This window comes from Corvus kubaryi, unplaced genomic scaffold, assembly GCF_017639235.1.
Source record: "Corvus kubaryi isolate FWS band 111438036 unplaced genomic scaffold, C.kubaryi_AGA036_p1.0 37398, whole genome shotgun sequence".
Lineage (NCBI taxonomy): Eukaryota > Metazoa > Chordata > Aves > Passeriformes > Corvidae > Corvus > Corvus kubaryi.
The window spans coordinates 39,096,271-39,123,315 of record NW_024581137.1 but is presented as its reverse complement, the minus strand read 5'-3'; the positions used below and the strand labels follow the sequence as shown (position 1 = coordinate 39,123,315).

Sequence of the window (27,045 nt, the reverse complement as noted above, 5' to 3'; positions counted from 1 at the left end):
GAAGGGAAGGGAAGGGAAGGGAAGGGAAGGGAAGGGAAGGGAAGGGAAGGGAAGGGAAGGGAAGGGAAGGGAAGGGAAGGGAAGGGAAGGGAAGGGAAGGGATCTGAACCTCAGAGCTGGCAGTGGCATCCTTTACTGCTGAAAACCCTGGCACTGTAGACAAGGTAATGCAGTTATGATGAACACTTGGGGCAATATTTGGGACTCAGTGAGGTCACTAAAGAAGCCCTAAAGCTATGTACTGAGCAGTTGCCAGCATTTCCAGGACTCTGTGTAGACCTGCAATTTGATGATACTGTGCTTATTCGGTAGAGCAGGCTGTGCACTGGTAGAGTTGTATAATCATCCATGATGGGGGTAAGCAAAGGGCACTGTTTCTTAGTCAGGAATTGTATTTCATGGCTTACTTTATTCTCCAACAGGAATCCTAGTTTCTGATACAGAAATAATGGATAAGGACAAAATAAAAATGTATTTCCTTACTTAAAAAGAAGAAAGTCAACAGAAAAGACACCGAATGTGGACTCCCTCATCCCACTGTGTATTACAACTTATTACAACGTACCGAAACAACTCCTGGGACTTTATAAATAGTGTTTGAAGATGTGAATCAAACCACATAGAAGAACACCTATAGTATCAAACCACTGAAGTATAAAAAAATAGAAATTAAACTACAGTTATTCATTAATCCCATGAAAATCTTTAAACCTTACTCTTTAAGCCTTAAGTCTGCATCCAAAAATCCACAAAAATTTTTCAATTGATATAAAAGTATGTAGCACAAACGCTTTACTAGCACAGATGGAAAGTATATATAAGAAACAAGTAAGTTGAAAGTCTGTCGTAACACTTCCTAGTACAGTTCCTTCAAATTACCAGTGTTCAAAATAATGTCTTTTTTTCTTAATTCTTAGAAATACTTTAAATAATTACGATCTTAATGATTTTTAATCTTTTAATCTACCTTATACCTCAGTCTGTCTAAGTTTATACTTCCACATATATAGAGAAAAGCATATTCATATATACCTGAAAAATCCACACTTACAGAAACTTTTTTCATGCTTCTGTACTTACCCAGGACACATTTTTAGCCTTGGGTGTTTTTAGCATGGCAACATGCAAGGCTGAAACAACCAACAGCAGCCCCACCAGCATGGAAAGTCAGATGCAGGGGTAGTCCAGGTGCCGTGGTTACCCTAGGGTGTAGAGTTCCTCAGCCTGGCTGACACAGGCACACAGAGCATGTGGTCAGGTAACAATAAAAAAAGTCATTTTTCTTCCCGATGTATAATCCAGTCAAACCGAGACATACCTGTCTTCAGCAGCAGCTGCCTGTATTTCTGTATATCCATGAAATCCAAAGTTGGCTCTTCCCTTTGAAAAGTTAAAACCAAAAGTCCAAGGAACTTACTCCCACACACACTTCACCAGCCCAGTGAGAAAATGCAGAGTCCAGTTATCCTCCAAGCTTCCAGCCAAGCATTGAGCTCGTAGGAGAATGAAGCCCAGCACTGGAAGCCACTCGCCTTCAGAGGATGTCAAAGACACATACAGCTGCTGGCTGCACTGTTTAACTGCTGCTATGCCTGAATATTTCACGACCCCAGGATCTTTAGAGTAATAAAGAGAATTAGGATCTCGATGTCAATAAATAATGCATGCCAACAGCTCGGGCAGGTACCTGTTGCACCATCCGTGCCCGTGGCGTGGCGGCTGCCACTCCAGCCCCACAGAGGGCACCTGTTCTCGGAGCACCCTCCTGCAGCGCTGGGCTCACCGCTGGCACGGACGCGCGTCCCAGAACGGCAAGCAAAGGCAGAAAATCACTGTTCCTGCTTGTTTCTCTTTGTTCCTCTGCCCTTCTGTCCTTTTACTTTTACCTCCTGTCAATCTAGATTACCAGAGCAGATCCAGGCTAAATTTTGCAACTATCAGTAGTGATTAGAGTGAGTTGATTGAAATCGGATTATACAGGAAGACCTCTGCTTCCTCACTCAGCACACGGGCCAGTACCATTTGCAAAATACTTACGCTTCACTGCACAGTATGAGAGCATTTGGAGCAGTCCATTGTAAGAGAAACAGTGCAGGGAAAACAAGCCAGACCGCACCGTCTTTAAAAATGAGAGAAAAGGGATCCTACTTTCAGCAGCTGCATGAATTTACAGGGGAGTGTTTCAGACCTTTTCCAGATGGAAGAGTTTGTTGGAGTCTCATGGATTCACCAGAAAGCATAGTATATCAAAGAGTGGCACTACGTACCCAAAGTGCTCTGTGTACCTGCTTGCTGCTGCTCAGATATGGATCCAGTCCAAGTGCACCTACGTGGCATCTGAGCACTGAACTTGTGAGAAGCATCATCTTTCCCTGGGGGAACATCCACAAATCCCACTGACAGTATCTACACCACTCACCAAGAGCATTTAATTCAAATATTCTTTTTCCAAAGTATATCATTATATATACAAGGAAGGTTACCTGCCTGAACCATATTCAAATATATATATATATATATATAAAAATTTAAATGCAAATACGAGCTATGAGGTAAAAAGGTACAGTACATCCCAAAATTGTGATATTTTGTCTTGAAAAGAAGAAAACAAAACACAAAATAGAAAAGATGGTGAAACAGAAAAAAGGAGCAATCTGATAAAAAGCAATTTTAAAACATGTACAAAATTAAGTCCAGCTGACAGATACTCTGAATGTGACAGACAGATGCAGTTTGCGTTACAACATACAACATTTTTCTAGGACTTCCTAAATAAGAACTTAATATTATTATCTACTCATGATACAGACCTAGATTATGCTTCAAGCATCATCTGTCACTTTACTGATTATTTAACGTATTTGCATAAATGCAATGGGTTTATGATTCCAAGAATTCAATTTGTGGATGGTCTGTGATTTATTTGTGGGTATTAAAATAATATTAATGTCTTTTCCAAGGTGGCAACATAAATTTCTTATTTTGTTAAAAGAAACTCTAGAAACTGCTTATGCAACTGGCACAGATAAAATGTGTGTATTTCCCACTGGAAATTACTATCTGATTTCTAAACACTTACAGTCTTCTGCTTTCTGTAGTCCACATTGTAGGTAATCAGAAGCTAAGTCTGATACACTCTGCGTTGCATATACTAGAAAGAAAGTTTATATGCACAGTTTTTAATTAGATCCCCCCTTTTTTCGTAAGTCTACGTAAGTCATGGAGCTGAAGCAATATCTGTAATTTTAAATGATTGGGACTAAAATAAAAGAGTGGATGATTGCCTTCACTAAGTGCACTGAGATTCAAATTCTAGTAGTTGGACGGGTGGAATCCAAAGGTGTATGACTGGATATAAATCCAGCAGTGTGGAAACTTTATGCAGTGAAAAAGTCTCAATGAGATGTTAAGCAGTTATTAGAAACAGTTCTGTTTCAAATATACCATGTCTAGACATATTAAAGAAAATATTTCACAGAGAAATTACTTTATTCCATTCTGAAAGTTAAAGAATATAAGTCTAGTGTCTGTTACATCAGCATCGAACACAAAAGTATCCTACAGCACTGTCACTGGTGTAGAATGGATTAGATCAGATCTGTCCCTATATACTGTGACAATAAATATACACTTGGTTCTGCACATACAAGCTGAAAAACAGCTGGTATTTGAGCTTTCTCCTTCTTAATGTTAACTCAGTTCACAGAATTTTAGAGCAGCAGCTGCTAATGGCTTGCCAGACGCGCTCAAATAAAATGAACTAAAGTTATTTCCTCACACAGAAGGATTCTGAAATACTGACTTTTACTTTAAGCAGCTAAATAAGGACCAATAGCATACATTAAAAAAATCCTACTGCTAAAATATAATGAAATAAAAGACAACAAGGGTTGAAAATTTAAATGCTAACAAGACTAGAAAGTCCAGAAATCAACCCTGTTATAAGTAGGACCTATGCTGCAATCTTTAATTCCAGAGGACACAAATCTCATTGTAGAAAACAGAAGGTCCTCGTAAGAAGAACAATGCTGAACAATAAACCTAAAATGACAGAAATATTCTGCACCATGCATCCTTTCAGATGTGGCACTTTTTCTACAGTCACTGCAACATCGGATAGTTTTTCTGTATTAAATGAGCGTGTTTTCAGAAGAAGCTTGTGAGGAAAGCTGCTGCTGTTATTCTCATCTGATAGCTGGAATATAAATTCCAGATGAGTCCATTAGTTAATGAGCAATCTAGTCTGAGAGGATTCTGGTCTGATCCTTTCAAGAATTTAACATACTGTAATGCTTTCTGTATTTAGAGCACACTTGTGGACTTTCTCTGTATTGCATACTCAGCAGTTCTGGACACAAATCTTCATCACTTCAATTTTGAGATCACAGACCTGTTTTAAGCTGGGTATTCCCAAATAGTTGTACACAAGACACTTAGACTATTAACAGAATTTCTGATTTAAGAAAAATGTTCAAGCTTGCCAAAAGCCAAGTAAGTACCAAAACTATTTCCATTTTATTCATAAAACTATCCTCTCTCTTCCTGCCCTACATTTACTTACTTAGCTCTGCCTTCAGGAACAAAGTGGTGTCTCACATCAAGAAAACTGAGGTTTTTTTTCCCTGAATATCAGCCATCCAGTGATGAATACAGCCGTGATCTTAGGAAAAATAGAATTTTGCTCTTGGTCTTTAAATACTACATTGCACCATATACACAGAATTCTAGGGTGTTTTAGCTTTCAAATAACTGACTTCCTAATCTCAATGCTTTCTTATGCAAGGTTGTCCTTTTTTTATAGGTTTTAATAAAAGTTCCAGCACCATCACCACCAGAAAAGAAACCATATGAATGCATGCATTGATTTTGACTGCAACAAGCTTCCCAGCCACTGTCCTCAGTTCAGAGCTGTGGCTGAAACAGATGCATGTTGCCCGAATCATTCATTTTGGCTCTTCAGAATAAGTAGATGCTGGAATTAATGTGTCTTCTCTCTAGATACAAAACAGAAATAAGATTGTGACCTTGAAAAAAAATGCTTCAAATTTGCTCATTGAAGTTTGTGAAGCAATTAGATGAACATTATAGGAATGCACTGCTTAATGAAGATCATTAAAGAAAAGCCTTTGCATACATAACACACCGTGACATGGGCTGCCAAACCATAATTACTGTTCTTTACACAGAGAAATGGCCAGGCCTCAGAAAGGATGGGACACATGGTCTGCTTACATAGTGGAAAGATACTGCAGCTTAGACACTGTGCCCTCCTGCTGCTGTCCCTGACAGCTCTACATCTCAGTGGTCATTCCTCCCTGCCACCAAGTGACTCGTGACTGCACAGCCCAGCTGCTGAGCTCCCCTCCAAGTCCTCTGACTCCCAGCCTCCCGTCCCTCCCCTGAGTCCCAGCCAGCAGTGCTATCATATCACCACCCAGCCTGGCCAGCAAAAAAAAGACAGCAGCAGACCAACCCCTGCTCGAGGCAGATCCCCACAGCCTATTCCAAATCCTACTTGTACCTAGTGTTTCTCAAAGGATCAGCTTATTTTCTCTAGTCTCATTCAAAATAAAAATCTTCTGGAATATAGGCCATGGTTGTACAAAACCTCCAAGTTCCACAATTCAGAGTCAATGTGCATGGGATGATGAATGGAGGAGTCAGGCAGCAAGGCAAGAAGGCTGCTGCCCAGCTGCTACAGTCCAGCAGAGAGGGAAGAAAATGGGAAAAGAACCCCCAACTGCAAAGCTGTAAAACCAACCAAAATTCAGATAACTCAAAGTTTGATTCAAAAATGGTTCTTCACCATTTGTCATAGTTTAAAATCATCATTCATATTTTCAAAGGACATTATCTGAGATAATGCAGCTAACTCAGAGATGATGTTTCGTGGAACAGGAAGAAATTCTATGGATATTAATAACCTACAGTATCTGTTTCTGTAGTTAGTTTCTAAGGTTGGTAGGATAAAACTTCTTTTCATATCCGTCCTATTCAGCAGCACAAAAAAAAAAAAAAAGTTTCATAATAACGCAGGAAAGCGTAAAAAACGTGGCTCACCACAAGAAACGGAAAACCAAAAGTATCTGATTTTTACTGGCTTCTGCATAATGCTTTAGAGGTAAATGAAAAAGTCACATTCGATATTTATAAGTAGAAAATTAATTACATGCTCATGGCAAAGGAAAGCTTAAAGAGTATGTAAATGTAGTATTTCAGTGGTATTTCAGTTCATTGTATATAAATAATAATGGAAGTACTAAAAATATTCAAGGAATTGAAATTCAAGAGTTGGTGAGTGCCACACATTAAATTGTAATCAAAATCACTAAGAAAAAATAATAAGAAGAAACTATCAGTAATAAATGGCAAGGCAAATCAAACCTTTTTGTAAAAGAAGATGTACTAAATGTTAAGAGAGGTGTCAATTCCTGAAGTAGCATATTAATTCAAAGAATGCTTCTATGAAACAAAATTCCTCAAGCCTTGGTGAGCAAAAGGAGCTCTCGTATCTCTTCTTTTAAAAATGTAGTAATTGTTTCTATACCTGAAAAGTTTTGTATAATTCTTATATAAGAAAATCAAAAGTACAGCGAGTACACTATTGAACTTACTACCCCAACCCATTCATGTGCATCTCTCATCCAAATATATTTACATTAAATGTGTTTTAATGCACTTATTTGAATAGCTGTGTAATAACCTTTACTATGAGTTACTGACACGACTTGAATATTTTCCATTTTTCTATTCTTTGTCTTATGACCACTCAAACAGTTCCTTCAGAATACACAAAGGACAAAAATAACAAAAGGAATTGACTCATTTGCAATATTTTATACAACAAAACAACAAAAACATTCTACACACACAAGCAAAGCCATGAAAACTATACCAGTGCTTGGGGAAACAAAAATTTATTTTAACTTTTTCTTTACTTCTAACCCTAATTAAATACACCATCAGAGGATACTGTTTTCCTGTGGCAATCAATTGAAAAATGTCATGGACTAAAAAGCCAAGTACCCTAGACTATAGCAATAACAGTTTATTATATGTTGCTGTTAGACAAGATCATCAAGCATTTCAAGCCCAAATTGCTGAAAACAATAGAGGTTAGATGAGTGATATTCAAAATCACTACTAGAACTGTGAAAGCCTTTCAGACAGTTTAATTTTAAACTCACACAATGTTGTCTTTTAATCAATTAAATCATCAGTGAAAAGCCAGTTCAAATCAGTCTGTTCTACTATGTCACATCATTCCTCAGGGACAAGCAACATACTGCAAAGCACAGATTTCAAAACAAAAATTCTCTCAAAAACACCATTAAAAGAAAAGATTACAGTATTTGAGTTGAAGACCATGCATCAAGAAATATTCTGTCTTATACAGCCTTTTTTAAATCTCTCTTTTCTCATGCCTATTTATATTTGCTACAGACAAAATGATATGATGGATCATATCATGCAGGGAAGACAGCAGGAGTGGTGGGAGCAGCCAGTCCAGGACAGATCAAGGGAAAGCACTTGGCTCTGGCTTAGAGTACCCTTGTAGTTAAAGTCAAAGAGACATTCTGGGGAGAAAAGGCAGAAGAGGGGACAAAGAAAAGGTAATTAAATAAAGTTCAGCTTGGCCAGGTAATATTTATGTATTATATACACAGATTATCCTCCTGGGCTGCCCAACACAATCCAATATAATCAAGAGTAGTGTACTGGAAAAAGGCCACAAATTACATCATATTTCATGCACCAAATTAAACGTTCCAGCAGCAGAGCAAGCTCAGGAGCACATCTTGGGCATTGAGGGATGAAAGCAACCAGCACATGACAGAATGGTGGGCAGCAATTTATGGTGCCTGTAAACAGGAGTGTCCTGTTGTCAGTAGTGCCAGAGAGTGGCCTCCTGAGCTCAGAGGAGCCAGTGGGACAGACCACTCTGCAAACCCAGATGAGTTCACGTCAAGGAAAAATGGGAGAGATTCTTATAAAGCTCATAACCTGCCAGAAACATCTTTATCTCAATGTGATACACAGTATGTAACACTGAGGCTGCAATCTATCTTCAGCTTAAACTGTTGAAGAGGCAACATCACTCCAGCCTCCTCCTCCTCCTTCTCAGAAGGAAGCAGGAAGAGGCAGGCAGGAGGCAGAAGGAGGCAGAAAGATGCAGGAGGAGGGAGGCAGTGGCCACAGCAGCAATGGGGTCTCCTAGGGTCTCTAGTTTGTCTTCCTTCACAGCAAAGTGCAGCCACTGGCAAAGTCTTGAAACTTAATTTTCACAAAATGTGTGAAGCCAGATCTTCCCACTGATCTCTGAGACTTTAGAGCATTTGGAGAACAAGTTAACCTAACACAGCAGCAGCCCACATGTTCCCATATATTCTTGATGCTGGGCTGGCAAAGACATCCTGACTCAACAAGCTGAAACCAATACAGAAGAGCTAGCCTTGGTGGCTGAGGATAGTCCTGGTCATACCTTCTCCAGTTTCCTGGAGTTTGCATCTTGTTTTGGCAAGACTCCATTACAATTCCATCAAATAGGCCTTAAATTCATCCAATTTACTTGCCTTGGGCAACAGACTTTACCCTTCTGAGTTGTGAGTAACTGGCACATTTTATTTTCTCATCCAGTTCAAATTGGGAGATGTAAACGATTCCCCAGTCCAGAAATAAGGAATTTCTTATAATAAATTTTTCCCTGGCCCTGATGTTCACTGTCACTAGTCAGCCCTGCAGCTTGGCCAAACTGGTCTGTAGTGTTATGATAATGATACCACACTGCACCACTCAGTGTGGGAAGTACACTGAGTTCTGAAGATCAAACTGAAAATGTTAACCTGTTGAAATCACAGCGAGAGTTTTGCATTTACCTCAATAACTTAATTACTTATATTCATGGAATCATAGAATTGTTTGGTTTGGAAAGGACTGCAGCTCCAAGCCCCCTGACATGGGCAGTATGCCATTCACTAGATCAGGCTGCTCAGAGCTCCATCCAAGCTGGCCTTGAACACTACCAGGGATGGGGCATCCACAAATTCTCTAGGCAAAATAAATTGTTATATTACAAATTGTCAATGTAATTTGCTATATTAAATCAAGGAATCAGATTCAGTCATTTATTAAAAAATTTTTAAAAATTATTTTCCTACTTTTAGGGCAGAAATCCACATTTTATGTGATAGCAAAGAGACAGAGAAGTTACTTTTAATTTGTGATTCAAACACCTTTGTATATGGAGAGCACCCCAGAGACTTGTCACACGCACACGAAAAAGAAAATACAAGCTCTAAAGAAATTACTAAGACTACAGGTTTTATTTTGTGGTCTAATTTGTCCCTTTTTAGATGCTTTAAATTTACAGCATGAAAGTACAGAAACTAAACAGAACCCACAGGCACATGTACATGTGATCATCATTCAATCAGCAAATTGCTTAGGGTCTCACTGACTTTGGCAGTTTTACAAATTTTTCATTTCCAGCTGGTTGAATTGTTCTTGAAAAAAGTTTACTATTTTACTGTATTAGTCATAAACCCCTTTTCTGTCTCATCTACCATCCATGTACTCTGAATACATTTTTTTCTAGAATATATGACTTCCCTAATGCCAAACAACTACCCCATTCCTTTTGTATTTTTACAGTATCTAAGAAAACAAAGAATTTTTTCTGCCTCTAATCATGCCATTTCTCTAAGAGTACAGGAAGTCTTTCTGTTCAGTGTTCCTGTGACACAGCCTCACAGCAACAACTGGTATTGTGAGCAAGCTTTGCACAAGCAGGCAGAGATATTTCCTTTGAATCCAGCCAGAGCTCTGCTAAGAGTGACTGTAGAGAGTTCACCAAACAAAAACTGTCTCTGTGATCTCTGCCTATACCACAGGTAAATATCACTATTTGTGGAAACAGTTTTTATTTTCTCTGTTCTGTCTCCTTTTTATTTCTTTCTTTGAGGAAAAACTTATTTCAGTTCATGTCTGAGGTTTATTTCAGTCTACAGTACTTTGGCACTTCAAAACTTACAAGGATCACTTTAGCCAGCTTAGAAACATAAATAAGACTGGGGTCAACTCCTTAACTATAAGCAACAGTGCTGACATAAAAACACGATGACATGATGTCTTATCTCTTTGAATCCAAAGCAATTTCAAAAATAAGTATAAAATAAAAGGAAAATATTTGGCATAAACACCACATTTTCAAATGCATACCTGGAGGAAGGGTCCCCTGCAGGAGGTGCAGCTGGCAGGAGCTTGGCAATGGCAAAGCTGATCAAGGACACTGCATTTCAGATTTACTGCGCAATTCTCCAGCTCTCCTAAGAAGCCTTCTTAATTAATTTTGGATTTGGGGTTTTTTTTCCGCGTGTGTGCATGGGGGGGGGGGGGGGAGTTGGTTGTTGGTTGGTTGTTACATCTTTTTAATTTTTCAGAAATCCTACTCCATATGGATGGGAAGATGTATCATCATGGATCATAACAAGGGAAACACTTACTTTAAAATGTTTCTTGGCAAGCTCACTGGAGACCCATTTAAAAACTGCTGTCTCGGTTCCCCCACCAGTGACTGGGACACACAGACTCATGTGACCCTAGGACACCCGTTTCCAGGGCAAACCTTATTACCATTGGTCACCCTGGACACATGTTGGACAAACAGAGTATTTCTTAAAAGATAGAGTGAATGAATTGTTTGACTCACAATAGGCTTGGATGAGGTATGTTGTCACCCAGGAGCTTTCCAACCCTTGACACAAGCCCATTTAAGATTAAAACAAAAAGAAAAATATTTCCTTAAAACTTCCAAAGCAGTAAACAGTTAAATGTTTTATGAAGACAAAGGGAAGGAAGCTGAATCTTTCCTTTCCACAGACTTTCCTGTGTTTCTATTCCATTTTCCATCTTTCTGCATATCTTAACCCTCAGGGTGCAACCCTCACTGTGCAACCCTCACTGAGTATCTCTTTTTGGTGAAGCACTTAGCATTTTATAATTAACCTGATCATTGAATTCTCCCTCAACATTCGTCACTGAGACTTAATTTATTTTCTCCTGTGGTTATTCTTCTCTCAAAACAAATCCTGTTCTGTTTCCTCAGAGATGCAAATATTTCCTTCTTAGACAAGGTATCATTTCATGTGCTTGCCTGGTTTAACACACACTTCTTTGCCCCAGTCAGGATAACATTTCTCTCATTTCTGCTGCCCTTGGGTGATGTGTTGCACCTGTTGTCCTCTCCTAAGGTATAGGTTGCAACCTATACCTTATATGTTTTATATGCAACCTACACAAATATGTTAGTCCTTGTAGAGACTGACTTTTACTAAAATGCAAATAGGTTTAATAACTAATGGCATGGTGACAATTCAAAAGATAAACATGATAATACTTTGACAATTACCAGCAATCATTAGACAATATAGTTTCATTGAAATTTGCAAAAGTTCAGCCGTGTGTTTTACTTGAATTACGGTACTGTGGTTGTAGACACATGCAAACGTATCTCTAATGAAATTAAACACGCAAACATGTATCTTTAATGAAATTAAAGATATACCTTTAATGCAATGGGGCCGTAGTTCATAACAATTGTAATCATTTCCTCCACTGAAGAAGGTGCCATGAGTGTGACTCCTCTCCACCTACTTTTTCTATACACATGGCAAACCTCCTCCAGGTCTGCTGACTTCTTCTGACATCCTCTCTAAATTTCTCTTTATCATGCCTCTACTTCTTTCAGTGCAAGTAGCTTATTATTATTCCATACAAACATGATCTAAATTAATCTGATTTCTAACCTCCCAACTAGAGTTTTGCTGATAAGTTCTTAAAGAGTTGCATGACTAAGCCTTTCTTTCCTTAGCTGCAGCACCTTATATTTGTTTACTGATGCTGGTTTTGTGTAGGGTCATGCTGTTTCAGCACACTTTCAGTATTCCGGGAGAAAATGAAGACTAAAATCCATTAAATTAACTGTATTCAACATTTTTCTTTCTTCTCTTTCGGACAACCTTTTACTATGTTGGATTCTGATTAAGCAGATAATTACTCCAACCAGTCTATTTTCTGAATCATTTGCATGGCCTGCAGTGACACAAGCCTTAGAAAGAATGCTGCTCTTAGAAACAGTGAAGTACCCAGTGTAAGTAAATTCTGTGGCTCACAATTCAATGAAAAGGATATGAAGAGTATATTATATAATACATACAGCTCACATTAACAACTGGGAAAACAAGAGGTAAACAGACCATTTTTAAGTCAGTAAAAGCAGAGGAACCTTAGAAAAGTTGTACTCACAACTTACTAAAAAAACCTCATGATCTGAAAACATGAGAAAAGTGTTAATAAAGAAGAAGAAAGATATTTTGACTGGGATGGTTTCTGAAACTAACAAATGGAAATAGAAAAGCAATAAATGAAGCAAGATGTTTCTACTGAAAATAGAGGTATCAACATCTGCTATAGTCAACCAAGTTCTGTGCACAAACGCATAAGCAGAGAAGATTACAAAATGTGAAGATGGTGAGTGTTCTTGCTAGCAGTCTGGTTATAAACTCTGAAATAGACTTTACAGAGCCGATGGACAAGATGAAGCATTTCACCAGCTGTAGAATAAAGAGGTCATTATTCCCATAAAGATAGTAATTTTCACTACTCTGGAACAGATCAAAGTGTGCAAACACTACCTCCAAATTACTTATTCCCAGAAGCAACACAAACCCCAGGAGCATTCCTTCTCTTGCATCATGCTCTAATGCCACACAGAGCGCTCCGAGCCCCACGTGCACATGTGAACATAGATGCATGACTGCAAATACACTCTGCAACAGATTCTTCAGCTGTTAAAACAAATAGTATTTTATCCAAGTGAAGCAGCAGAGTGGTTCCATCTAGAGGAAGAGTGTGTAAAAACTACTCATCCCTGATGACTAGCTATTTTTAAATAAAGAATAAGCATAAACTACTAAGACAGCACACTCAGTATAAAGGCCCTGCTAATAGCTTCATTAAAAATCTGTTTCTTACACAAGTTTGTACTGCATGCTTGGTTAACTGGACAGAAAATATAATGTTGTAAGCATCAGAATTATTAGCATCTACAGTCAGGACAATCTGCTTCTATTGATGATGCAACTCAGGATTTCTGATCTGTGAGTGCACACTACTGGGTCATGTGGAGCTTCTCATCTACCAACACCTTCTCCTCTGGTCTAAGGACACCAAGTCCTTCTCCTCAGGGCTGCTCTCAATCTATTCAGAATACTCTCTGACCAGCCTTTTCCTGTTCTTGGGATTGCCCTGATGCAGGTGCAGGACCTTGTACTTGGTGTTATTGAAATTCATGAGGCTGGCACAGGCCCACCTCTCACGTGGAACAAGATGCCTATGAATGTCATCCCTTCCCTCCAGCGTGTGGAGTGCACCACGCAGCTTGTTGATGTCAGCCAGCTTGCTGAGGGAGATCTTTATCCCACTGTCCATATTGCTGACAAAGATATTAAACAGTGCCAGTCCCAAAACCAACCCCTTAGGAATTCCACTTGTCACTGGTCTCTACTCAGACATTGACCCACTGACCACAATTCTTTGAGTGTGACCATCCAACCAATTCCTCAAGTGCTGAGTGATCCATGTGTCAGATCCATGGCACCCCAGTTTAGAGACCACAATGCTGTACCAGACAGGGTCAAATGCTTTGTGCAAGTCCAGGTAGATTCACAGAATATTCTGAGCTGGAAGGGACCCACAAGGATCATTGAGTCCAGCTCTAAGTGAATGGCCTGTACAGGGACTGAACCCACAACCTTGGTGTCATTAGCACCATGCTCTGACCAACTTGCCTCATCCACCAATGCTGTAATCAAGTTGTAGAAAGACACCGAATCTGTCAGGTGTGATTTGTCCTTAGTAAAGCCATGTTGGCTGTCACCAATCACATCCTTATATTCCACGTTACGTAATGTACAGAATTATGTTTCCCCTTTTCCAGTCGGTGGGAACTTCCCTGGACTGCCACAACTTCTCGCATATGATTGATAGTGGCTTGGCCACTTCACCTGTAAGTTCCCTCAGGCTCCACAGACGCACTTCCTCAGGTCCCATGGACTTGTGGACCTTCAGGTTCCTTAGATGGTCTGAAACTTAATCTGCTACAGCAGGCAGTTCTACATTTTCTCAGTTTCTGCCTTTGCCTTCTGCGACTTAGCTGGTGTGGCTGAAGTGTTTTTCAATGAAGACTGAGGTAAAAAAATCATTGAGCACCTCAGTCTTCATGTCCCAAGTACCCAGGACTCCTGTTTCTGTCTGGAGAGGTCCCACATTTTCACTTGATTTTCTTTTATCATCAATATACCTATAGAAACTTTTCTTGTTGCCCTTGACATCTCTGAGCAGATTTAATTCTATCGGGCTTTGCTCAGACAGTTTTTCTGTATTCCTTCAAAATTCCTGTTGGAAGAGGATGTTTAATCACAACAGAACAATTACAAGACTTTTTCCCGAAGAACATCTGCTCAGTGAAGCAGTCTTGCTCTGTTCAGAACTCTATGAATCTATCTTTTCTATTCAAACCTAAAAGTGTTCTTTTATTTTCCTCTCATTTCCCTATTACTAAGTTTCTAATTTTATCACTTTGGTTTAGTATAAAGATAGTAGGAAAGACATTAAGCATGGCATTCTTCCATAGAGAATGCAGGGGACTCAATTAGTATTGTAAGACAGCCAGTTAATTTATTATGACTTCACAGTCTCATAAAATTGTCGTGGAATGCCAACTCATCAGAAAATGTATTAAAATTGCCAAGAATACTTAAATTTTTCCTCCACCACTGAAGTCAGTAAGTATTGTGCTCAAAGACATTGAACCCAAGAAGAGCAGAAAGAAAAAGTAACTACTGAAGGGAAAAAAATACATTCAGGAAAGGAAAAAAGAACCAAACCAATAAAACACTAAGAACAAAGAAGAAAAACATTTTACCAAGTGAGGATGGCAAAGTTCACTGTGTATGAAGTGGGAGAAAAGACAGAGGAAAAAAAGCTGAAAAGAAATGAAGCATGAAAATGTGTTACATTTTACTTGTAACAATCTCTTAAGTTAGTTTTAAGTGTTTCTTTTTAAAAAATACTCTTTTTTCACATTTTGTTAAAAATGTTATACTTCTGCACACATACTTTTGCAGCAGGATTCTCCTCAAGTTTTGTGGAAAGGAAGCGCCTCAGGCCTCTTTCCATATGATTTGTTCACAGCCACAGGATGAATCACTGACGGGTTTGGAGACAGAGGTTACAAATCCCAATTCCCACTCATTAACTCCAATAGACTCATCATGGACCATCCAGTGATTGAAGCGTACAGCTTGTTGCAAATCTGCAACTTATTTTCAGTAATATATCACAGGTGTCAGAAAACACAAAGCCTTTTTAAGAACACCTTACTTAAACACAGCTTCAGAAAACTCTAAAATTAAAATTTGCATAAAATTCAACTCAAGGGTGCTACTGATGAAGGAAAAGGAGTTTACAAGGAAAGCCAGCTGGTTTCACACATCTAAGGTCTTCTTGCCAAAAACAATGCAAATAATGTCACGACTTTGATATATCCAAATTAGCAGGAAGTAACAAAAATAATGCTCCATTTAAGCGACAGTGAAATAGTGATAGAATTACCAAAGGAATTATGAACTCAGCCTTAAGAGATGAGGGTAGTGGAAAATAATTTGACTTCTCTAATTCTTTACTTCAGTACAAAATTAAAATCTTGATGATGTTGCTGCCTTGAAATTTTACATATTTTAAATCTTTAACTCAAGAAGTTACATTATACACAGAATGAAAAAGGAATGACAGCAGGTCCTTATTGTGGATATTGTCACAATATTTTGTCCACCAGCCATATTGTTATATAATTTTACTTCAAAATGCACACTGAGCTGCAAATGTTCCATTTAATTCTCCTAAATGTAAGATTCTTTTTCAAAAGAAGCCCCTTTTGCTAGTTAATCAAATTCTAAGGTTGCACCTAGGAAATGCAGCAAGAAAAAAGAATTTAAAGAAAGGAGACAAGAAAACAGAGGTTTTGTAGTCCAAAATCTATGCTATAAAATGGAAAGAAATCTTTTAAATGGAGCCACAGAGTCCAAAAAAAATTATGGCCACTTAATGATGTGAAAAGTAAAACAATTGGAACAAATGTGTGAAGTTTCACTTGAAAGGACCGGAGCTGCAATCAGAAGAGTTTAACATCAATACTACTCCCCAGCATAGTGAATATGGGTTATTAGACAGCTGTAGCAAAATAAATGCAGACGAAGAGAATTTATTACTTTTCATTTTGGGAGTGCAAAGTTTGACAGTCCTGGTTTGGCTGGTATACAATGACTACGAGAGTCTTGGTGCAAATCCCTCGCTCTTTAAGTATTGCCACATTGGTTTATTTCACTTTATTCTCAGACTGTCTTCTTCCCATACTATCAAAACAAAAAATTATAAAATCAGGGTATAGAAAACATTCAAAAGGACTTCTCAGAGACAACTTAAATACAGAAAACATCCCCTCAAATCCATAGATTATGAGTTCCTTCCTAGCTGAGGCACCCAGTACTGAGTGGAGTCACTGAAGAAAGTTAAAGGACTTCTTCCTTTTCCAGTCAGTTCCCTTAAGCTGTAAATATAACATGTTTATACTACAAACATTCCTTTAAATGTCTTCATAACTAAACCACAATTTGTTCATATTTTCTCTCCTCCTCCTCAGCATGTGCTTTTCTGCCTACAATACAATAGGAAGAAAATCATGGATGTAAATTCTGATAACAGCTCACCCACAGCTGCCTTAGCCTGTAACTTCTCCTTGTGTCCTTGTGAACAGCTCAAACTTCCACTAAAACTGACAAAAGCAGCAACGGAGAAAAGAGGGATAGATGCAAGACTAGAGTTAGTGGCACAGGGGTGTCAGGGGGTCACAGAAATAGCCCTGGCAGGTGCCATCCTGGGCTGAGATTAATGTCATCAGAAGCAAAGAAGTTTTCAAATGTGAATCAAGAATTCTGCAGGTCAAAACGAGAAGCATGGTGGAGAAGAGTAAAAGAAGTAGCTCTATCTAGAAAAAAAATAAGTATAAATCAGCAATGAAGAAGAGAAAGGGAGGTGGCAAGCAAAAGGAACAAAGGAAAGGACAGCATCTGCTACAAAAAATAAAGAATGGTCTGGTGAGAAACATTATTAAGTGATAGATAGAAAAGATTACGATGTCAGAAGGAACAGATAAAAAAAGCCCTAGTACAAATCTAAAAACACCAAAAAGAGAACGCTCCCTCAGGAGGTCTGAAATATCCTCCAGACACAGGCACAAAGAGCCTGACGTCTGGAGCCCACTCACTGCTGCAGGCAGAAAGCTCTCCAATTACAGTCCCACCATTAGAAAAGAAGCATCTTGAAGCAAAACCATACTAAGGTCCTTTAATTACATTAAACTAAAATACACAGTACAAGCCATACCATAAATTTCACTACTAATGTTCAAATAAAGTTTATATTGTTTTGGAATGCATTTTTGAAGGTTTTTTTTCTTTTTTATATCAAATTATAATAGTACTTTGTTAAGATTAGAGCCAGAGTAATGAATATTTGCCTTCCAGACATCATCTCGATGCTTTATCAAATTAGTAATATATCTGAGAAAAATATTTAAAACATCAGCTCAGACTTATTCTGAATAGTCCTTCCACATAAGCAAAAATGTAATTTGATAATTATACAAAAGAACCAAACAACAAAAGCCCACAAAAATTCAAAAAGTCAACCACATGAGTTTTCAAACATATCAGTATGAAAGTCAGCGGTTGGAAATCCAGACAGCTAAAGATTTTAAGCTATTATTTAAAGTACAATGGATTCCAAACCCACGGCTTGCCTATCCAGACTATCATGTTGGTCCTCCCTGGCCACGCTCACCTACTCCTTGTTTACATAGCTGTAAAAATGGCAGTAAACATGTACTCTGTGAACGCACCTGCATCCCGAGAAGCCAGGAGGCTCTGCAGCACATTGGGATGCTCAAGGGGCTTGGAATTACCTGTCTGTATACTCCAGCAGATGCCTTCCAGATATGGATTTGGTCCCTTCCATGCACAATGACTTGAACAGTCTTTCAAGAAACTAACCTCTTCCTTGATTTCACTTGCCATGGATCAAAAAGTTCAGTCAACCCCTATTATGTTGCCATAAAAACAATTCTTCCAGTTTGGTCAGCAAGTTGAACCACAGCAAATGAGATCACTCGCAGCAGTTAGAGAAGGCAGCACACATACAGTCAGGCAAAGTGGTTGACAGAATTGCTCTGCTCAGAAACATGCAGAGTCTGGAATTATCTTGGACTCTGTGTCCAAACAGCCTTCACTTCCGGACTCTTCCAGGGAGAACAGCGAGCTGGAGACAGTACAAGATTTCTGAGTGACTTCCATCAGATTGCAACTTGTCTTGAAGGCTGGACCAACAGTGAATAGACTGGACTAAAGTTTGAAAACAAAATAAACTGGTCATTTTTTAGGCTCCAGTGCTTTTAGATGTTCTGTACCATGTAGGCAGTAAGAGTTGTGAAAACATTTCTGGGCAACACATAAGTAGTACTAATGTTTTAGACTTCACTTCCAGAAAGAGATGACATTATTCACTGGAAGGACTTCACTCAGCTGCTCCTCCATACCACTCCAAATAGATCCTATTTGACAAATGGCATGACCCCAACTCACAGACATGACTGATGGAATAAGGTGTAGACATTACTTGGAATTATCTCCAACTTTTGCCATGAAAATTTCCAGTGTGAGGGTCTTTATTTCTGGAATTGAGTATTAGCATGCAGTCACAATGTTCTTACGACAGTTCCTACCATTAGAAGCTGCAGGTTATTTCACACCATATTAAACACATCACATTAAATGACACTTCATGCCCCTATCACCCTGATTACCCATCCAAAGAAACCACAGATGAGGAAAAGTGGAAATTTTGTGGATTCAGGCATTACATGGTGCCAGGATGAAGGAAGAGTCAACGATCAGGCAAGCCAAGCGAGCTCTCGTGAGCCAGATTTAATCTTGTTAACATTGTGTGGTCTGCACACCACTTATTAGCTGCAAAACCTGGCAAGAAGGAAAGAAGGATACAACCCATCCAGGCCTTCAGTTTTATCCCAGCACACAGATGCAGGACTAATCTCTGTGCATGACAGTCCAACATGCAGATCACAGAAAGGAGCAATATATGAACGCAAATATTTTATCTATCAACAATGCTGCTCCTTCAAAAAAACAATGGGAGCCTGTGTAACTAAGGGTACCCAAAACATCATCAAAGCGATTGATTATGTGTAAGGTTTGCACAGTTTTTAGGACCCAGGCCAGAATGAGCTGTATTGCTGGCACACAGTAGCCAGTTAGGTTTGGCCATATGTTTCAGTTACATAAAGTACAGTACCTTAAAATCCCCAAAAAAATAAAAAAACCCCAAACTTTCAAGACAGATAATTAACAACTACAGTTCATAAGGAACTTCAGAACTGTAAACTAATAACCCAGAATAAAAGTCTAATGTTTTTCCCCAGGGAGTAAGACGTTAATAAAAAGGGTCATATCTTGGCTCACTTTAATTTCAGTGCTTTCATCCCAAAAGAATCACACAGTACAACCTCAATTAGTCCAATGCCATTGGGAGTGCCAAAAAAATTTAATAATAACAGGTTTGGATAATCAAGGATTCAAACAACAGAGAGAATTTTCATTGTAATTAAGTTATTTAAGAACACGGTCATCTTTCACGTAATAGCATCAAGACCAAAAAGATCAAGGGCAAACTTCATTTCACTTGTCCTAACTAAGACTTAGCAACCTTCTTCTTTGTAAACAGTTAGTAAGATATTCAGAACACCATGAGGTCCATCAGCTTTGCACAATACCCTCACAGAAAAAAGGTACAAAGCTTAGTACTTTATAAAACATTCACTAAGCACCTTTCTCTCCATTACCCACAAACATCAAAATACCCGATGGAGTTCGTGGGATTCTGTCTAGATAATATTATTCACAGTGGCTGGTGCTACTGCTAAATAACAGTAACAAGGAGTAATGAAAGGGTGGGTGATGCATCTCAAGAGGACATTATTTTCATACGCCCTAAATTCCACTGGCATGGGAGAGCTGACAGGAAGTGTTTTCAATTTGTAATTCAACTTCTGTATAATTGTGGGAATGTTATCAAGTATCTGCATAAGAGATATCCAAGTTTTGATTTTACACTGAATTGATGGTTAAAAGTAACTATGTATTGTTTTTTGCATAGTTTATACAAAACAGAGTACTATTTAAGTTCTTTCCTTTATCTCATCTGACGCTCCATACTTCTGCCTGCTTCTTACAGTATCAACTGTTGCACTGGTGAGAACAAAATACACCCAAAGCCAAATCAGCTTTGTGCAAAACAACTATGACCACACTCACATTTTCAGTTGTTTACATCTCTGCAATTTGTTCTGAAGGAGAGATTTAGGGTTTTTTTAACAATTCAATTCTCTCCATCAAATCCCTACACAAACTTTGACTTAGATTGTACCTATTTATGACCTTGCTTGTTCTGTGATCTTTTCTGTTCTGTGAATTTTTAAGCATCTCTAAAGGACCTTTCTATGACACAGAGAAATCCACAGTAATTCTGACAACAGAACTGTATCTCCTGATACCTTTGCTCTTTTCTTGTGCAACAAGCTACAAGCTGCTTGTTGCTAATACTCAGCAATTTCAATTTGCAGCTTATCCTGATCATTGCAACCTCCTGTTTCTTATCATGTCTATCTGAAAACTGAACAGAAGAATAGAAGAGGCATGTTAAAACATAAATTAATTACTTGAGGGTTATTATGTCAGCTGAGTATAATTCAGACATATTTCAGCTAGTATTTGATCTTTTTCATTACTAATACTTAAGCTTTGGTGCTGGCCTTCCTTTTGGAATTTTTTGGAGCCAGCCATTTTGCAAGACAGAGCAGTCATATCATACCTGAGGAAAGAAATACCCTGTTCTGGAAAGCAAATACACCATGTAAAATATCAGGCTATACTTCTGCCACTGTACTACTGCTCTTTTTCAAAAGAACTACCCCACAAGATTATTTTTATGTTTCCTCAGGGCCTTTCCAATAATTTTTGTGCCCAGTTCAGAATTGCTTATAACTTTAAGTGATTTTCAGTTATCATATATGGATAAGTAGAGATGTCCTTTTCTAAGGACTCCACTTACACAGAGCTACTACCAAGAATAAATACAAAATATAAAAAAAGAAATCAGAATGGTCAGACTACCAGTCTTTCAATACTACCGGTCATCTAAAAATAAAACCATATCCTTGAGGATATGAACAAGTTACAAGAAAATAGATGGCAAGACTCATACCTGTTAAAAAGATCCTTGTGTCTTTGGGCTGTAAAAACTTACTTCACAGGTACTTAGCACTCTGGTCAGTCATTCAGCTATGCATTAAAATACCCGCCTCGGTCATACCCTACCAGCTAATATATTAGGAGTGGAACACACAAGTTAACATCATACTAATGCAAATGAAAACTTACATAGGAAACCTGTACTCGCCGTCGGTGCACCAGCCCACAGCACTGCATGAAGAGGACAGCAGACAACAATCAGTGTGTGCTTTCACCGAGCTTCGGTCGTTCCTGTCTCCTCTGAGACACTGTCCATTTCTCATCACTTTTCAGTCCCAGATGCAAGGGAACAGGTAGCAAAACAGTCACCCTTCAGCTCTGAAACTATCCCTTTAAATTATTGTGAAGATAGATGAAACTTACTTTCTCTGAATAAATCAGTCTCTTCTGTTTCCAACGATTTAAAAAAAAAGGCAGAAAAAAACCCCAACAACAAAAACCCAGAGGCACGTCTTTATTTCCTTAGCATCCAGTTATTACAAAGCAAATTCCATATTCCTGTACATCCTTTACTACACGTGGCGTAAGGTTTGTATGAACCATTCTGAACTTAGGAGAAACAGAGACATAACAAGATCTTCATATCTCAGACTACTGCAACCCCGGCTTTCTGAAGGTCTCTTGCTGCTGCTGCTGCCGCTGCTGCTGTTGTTATTGCTGCTGCTGCTGCTGCTATTACAGCTTTCTTCCCAATGCACAAGCCAGCAACAGCATCCTTGCTTCAGGATTACCTCTGCTCTATCTTAGGCATATCTGATTTGTTATTTAACCCTTGCCAACAGCCTCAAAAAATGACGGAGTCTAGACTTTAACACACTGGATTCGCAAGACTACAGAACCACCCTCCAAATAGGCAGACGCTTCATCTGACGAGACGTGTTTCACATGAATTGTAGGCAGGACTGCTGAGTGGCCTTGCTACCTGACTTGCATCAGAGGCACAGTCTCCTCTGCTGATACTGTTTACAAAAAGAACTCAAAAGAACATTAAAACTCCAATACGCACTTAGAGAACTAATTAAACACTTGGATAATTGAGACTTACAGATAATGATTTTGAAAAGTCAAATATAATGAAAAATTACTATCCTTAAAGCAATAAGGGGACACTTCTGAAACCAGGTCACATTGAATTAACCTGTTTATGATCACAGGTCATCACTTTTCTTATGGGAGAGACTGAGTTTTCCAATACTGAAAAGGCTTAATAGCTACATTATATCTTAAAACTCCCATCCTTCACTACTTTATGGCAGTGGTGTAAGAGTCTCAAATCTCTCCAGTACTGTATAGCTCCTGTCAGATGAGTATGTGAGGCACTTTTTTTAGCACTGAGGCATACTTAACTCTTTCAGCACTGGCATTTTGCTAAAAACTAGGATACACAATGTGATTAAAATAGTTATTAATAAAATAATAGTTATCATTACAAAAATAATAGTTTAGAAAATAATATTTGCAATATTAACCACAAATATTATACTATAATATCATTAGAAGTTGCAATGAGAAAATTAGAGATTATACAAGTCATCTCCATCCTGTCTTTATGTAGGCTCTGTGATGACAACTAATGAATAGGTTAAATCTTCCAGAAAATGTAAAGAAAAGGAAGATGGTACTCCTCAGAGATTGGTTTGGATTTAAGCTTGAAAGAGGGGACTCCAAAGAAGGCAAGTTATCTGTGTGGGGGCAAAATATTATCAGATACTCAATCCAGTTGAATGATCAGAGTTTTATTCCAGTGTAAGGTAAGTGGTCTGGCCAATGAAGTAGGAATCCCTCTGACTGTGTGATGAAATCACATAACAAAGAGAGTCAACATTTACAAGCCCAAAGTCTGGCAACTAAAGTTCACTTCCTGCCAATTTTGAGTACACTTCTTTGTCATATGCAACATCCCTCTTAAAAAAATAAAAATCAGTTGTGCTAAGCATCTCTGCGTCTTTGGAGACAAAAATGCTTATTTTGCCACTCAAATATCACCAGCTTGACTGGTTTGGGTGGGGTTTTTTGGTAGGTTTTTTTTTCCAATCCAACTAACAACCAGCTGTTCCTATGGACACCAATGGGCTGACAGGTCTTTTTAAGGCAAAAGTCTTTTTAAGGCAAATGTACTTTTGGTGTTAAGCCACAATTGTTAGTGAAGATGTATTGCTGATAACCCATCTCAGCTGGACCTGCAGATGCTCTCAGCATCTTAAAAAAAATATAATAAGACTAATAAAATTAAAAACAGGAAATTGTGGATGTAAGGACCTAATCTATATATCTAAATCTAAGTTATCTTTATTTTACCTCCTACCACACAGTCTGATATATATTGATTTATCTTTAGCAGAAGAACAGAAGTCGGTGCTTCCAGTGACACATAAGGAAGTGTCCTTGTAGCAATTTCACAGTTCAAAAGCAGTATACCAGATCAATAAGCAATGCAGATCATTAATCTCTTCAGATCAGGACTGCTTAGAGTTATTCTAATAAAACCATTAGTAATACCAATAATGACAACTAGCAGGAAGAAAAAAGCATTTTGAAGTAGGACACACTGAATATTACCATAAAAAAAAGTATCACTTTTCAAAATAGCTAATGAAATGAAGCTAGACAGTATAATGCAGCAGATGCTTATATATGTATGTAATCAGTTCTCTAAATTCTCTCCTTATAATGACTACTTTTTACTCTTGGAGAAGATCCATACACAAAATAACACAAATATAAAAGCCATGCATCACCTATCTGTTATACATTCAACTTTATTCAAATATTTGTGAAATTTATTTGGAAATTATCCATAATATTGGATTCACATAAGTGTTTCTTGCACTGGTAAGGAAACAATATGAAAGGTAGCAATTAGTTTTAGAAGTTTCAATTGCTTCTGAGGAACACAAATCCATCTGTGTTTTTAACTCTTCCTGAAACTCATCAAGAAGATTCCCAGCAACCACAAGCATCTCTCACAAAACCAGTATCTTAACTCTTACTCAAATTAGTCTGCAACTATTCTCAGAACCAAAGCCTTCATAGTTTAACCATAAAATCTCTCAACACATGAAAATTGTTTGGTTGACTCTCTCCCTTCCTACTCCCAATTACTAAAATACTTTGTCATGACTCTACATCAAACAATTACCAAAGACAATTTTTTAAATGTGAGTCTGTGTAGCTTTTTATGGAGAGGTAAGAAAAGGATGACTATATGGGGACAGAAGGGATGTAAGTATGTCCAAGTCAAACTTATCTGTAATTGAAATCCAGTAAAATTTTATGTTCAGCAAATATGACTTTGCCACAGTCCCTGTAGGACAATGCAGTGAATACAGAATCAGACCACTTGCATCTTCTATTAAATAAAAAAACCTCCATGTTACCTTAAATTGAAAGTGTAACAAGGCATCTAACACAAAAATAATCTTAAAACCCTGAAAACCTCACTAGAAGACAGAAAACTACCAAGCCAGTAAAAGGTATTTTTACCCTGCTCTAACACTGAAAAAAAAACCCCATGAGTCTTGTTTTTCTTGTGATGTGTTTTTGAAATGACCTTTTATTTAGCCATTATCATTAAGACAATACCAAGGTTAATGTACTCAGGGATTGATTTTATTTTTGCATACAGGGCAAAATGATAGCACCTTCGAAAAAGGAGCTTATCAGACACATACAAAACATTTAAAAAGACTGGTACAGGCACTTGGGGAGCAGGGAAAAACAGTGAAACATATACCAACAGGTACAATAAATAAGGAGAAAATTTAGAAGTGTTTTGAAATAATCAGTGAGGCTAATTTTTCAATTCTTAGATGCAGCTTCTCCAGTGCTGAAAGAGCATGGAAGAAACGACAAAAGTTCTTACCTGAAATTAAATTAACAGGCTGGCATGAAAAGTGAAATAGGAATGAACCTTTAGAAGGTAAATGAGTGATACAGCTATTTGTATTCTGCTCAAGTGCTTCATTTCACAGGTTATATAAACTGAAAGGTGAGGAAAGAAAAAGAGGCTGTCAGAGAATTGTTATAATTTACTTTGATTGGTTTCTTCAGCTATCCAGCACTGTCTGGGTGATGCCTCTGCCAGCTCACAGTCAACTGAAGCTCATAGCCAGATTTTCCATAATGTGATCAAGTGAATGTCCAGAGATAATGGGATGATCTAAAGTTGTTCAGTGCCAGCAAGCTCAAGGCACTGCTTCCCTAGCTACCTCAAATGGCATTGTATACACTCCAAAAGAGAGCAATGACAGAATAAAACCATGCTGAATCCTTCTTCTGGGTTAAAAAAACCCAAAACACGAGACACAACTACCCCTTCCAAGCCCTCTATAAAAAGTCACAGAAAAAATTACTGTCCACCCTATGCAACCTTCAGGATCCTTAAAGGTAAGTTCTATTAAATTATTATTTCAGTTTATCCATGAAAGTTTATCCATTAACCATGAGGTAGGAAGGCACTGCTGGAGATCATTGAGTCCAACCCCCTGGTCAGAGCAGACTCAGCTGGGACAGCTTTCTCTGGGTCATATCCAACTTTCAAGTTATCTCCAAGGACTAAGGCTCCATAAGCTCTCTGGACCACCTGTTAAAGTGCTTGACCATCCCCACAGGAAAAAAAAGCTTTACCTTACGTTTAACTGCAATCGCCTGTATTTTGCAGCTCTTGGACTGACTCACTCTAGAATGCCCATGTCCCTCTTGTCCTGGGGAGCCCAGAACTGGATGAAGCACTCCAGATGTGTCTCACCAGTGCCGAGCAGAGAGAAATCATCTCCTACCTGCTGGCAGCACTTTTCCTAGCACAGCCTAGAAGGCTGGTGACCTTTGCTGCAAGGACAAGTTGCTGGCTCATGCTTGCTCAGATTCCACCAGGATCCCAGGGCCTTTCCTACAAAGCTCTTTTGTAGATGATCAGTCTATACGGGTGTACGCGACTATTTTTTTTTCTGTGTGGACAACATTGCCTTTCCCGTTGTTGAACTTCATGAGGCTCCTGTCAGACCATTTCTCCAGCCTGCTGAGGTCCATGTGGATGGCAGCATAACCCTCTGACGTATGACCCACTTCTCCCAGTTTTGCAGCATCAGCAATCTTGCTGAGAGTACACTCTGCATAAATCACCCAGACTACTAATGAAGAGGTTAAACTGTACTGGCTCCAGGACCACCCCAGGGGCACAAAACTAGCGACTGGACTCCAGTCTAGGCTGGACTTCATGCTGCTGAGTACAGTTTAGTCTGGCAGTTCTGACAAGTTTGAGTCCACTTCACTATCTACTTACTCATTCCATCTTTTTGTCTATGAGGATGTGCTAGGAAACAGCTTGTAAAACCTCACCAGAGACAGGATAACCAGCACCCACTCTTCTTCCCCTGTCGCCTAAGCCATTCATCTAATCGTAAAAGGCTGTCAAGGTGGTCAAGCCTGATTGACATTGTGTAAATGTGTGCTGACTACTCCCAGTAACCTACTTAACCTTCATGTTTAATCATGGTTTCCAAGAGGACTTGCTTCAGCACTTCCACAAGGATCAAGGTAAAGGTGACCA

The 27,045-nt window shown here is 38.6% G+C and overlaps 1 protein-coding gene across 3 annotated transcripts in view; it reads right to left on the bottom strand.

The window, feature by feature from the left end:
- CACNB2 (calcium voltage-gated channel auxiliary subunit beta 2) overlaps positions 1-27,045 on the bottom strand; it is a 220,072-nt gene that overhangs the window by 130,176 nt on the left and 62,851 nt on the right. Inside the window, exon 1 of one of the 3 annotated variants that reach the window (XM_042043653.1) lies at positions 1,081-1,864. The exons of the other annotated variants lie outside the window; for them this stretch is intronic. Within the exon in view, the coding sequence (XP_041899587.1) occupies positions 1,081-1,161 (81 nt within the window). The 5' untranslated portion in view covers positions 1,162-1,864. Of the gene's footprint in view, positions 1-1,080; positions 1,865-27,045 lie in introns of those variants that run through there. 3 annotated transcript variants of the gene reach the window in all.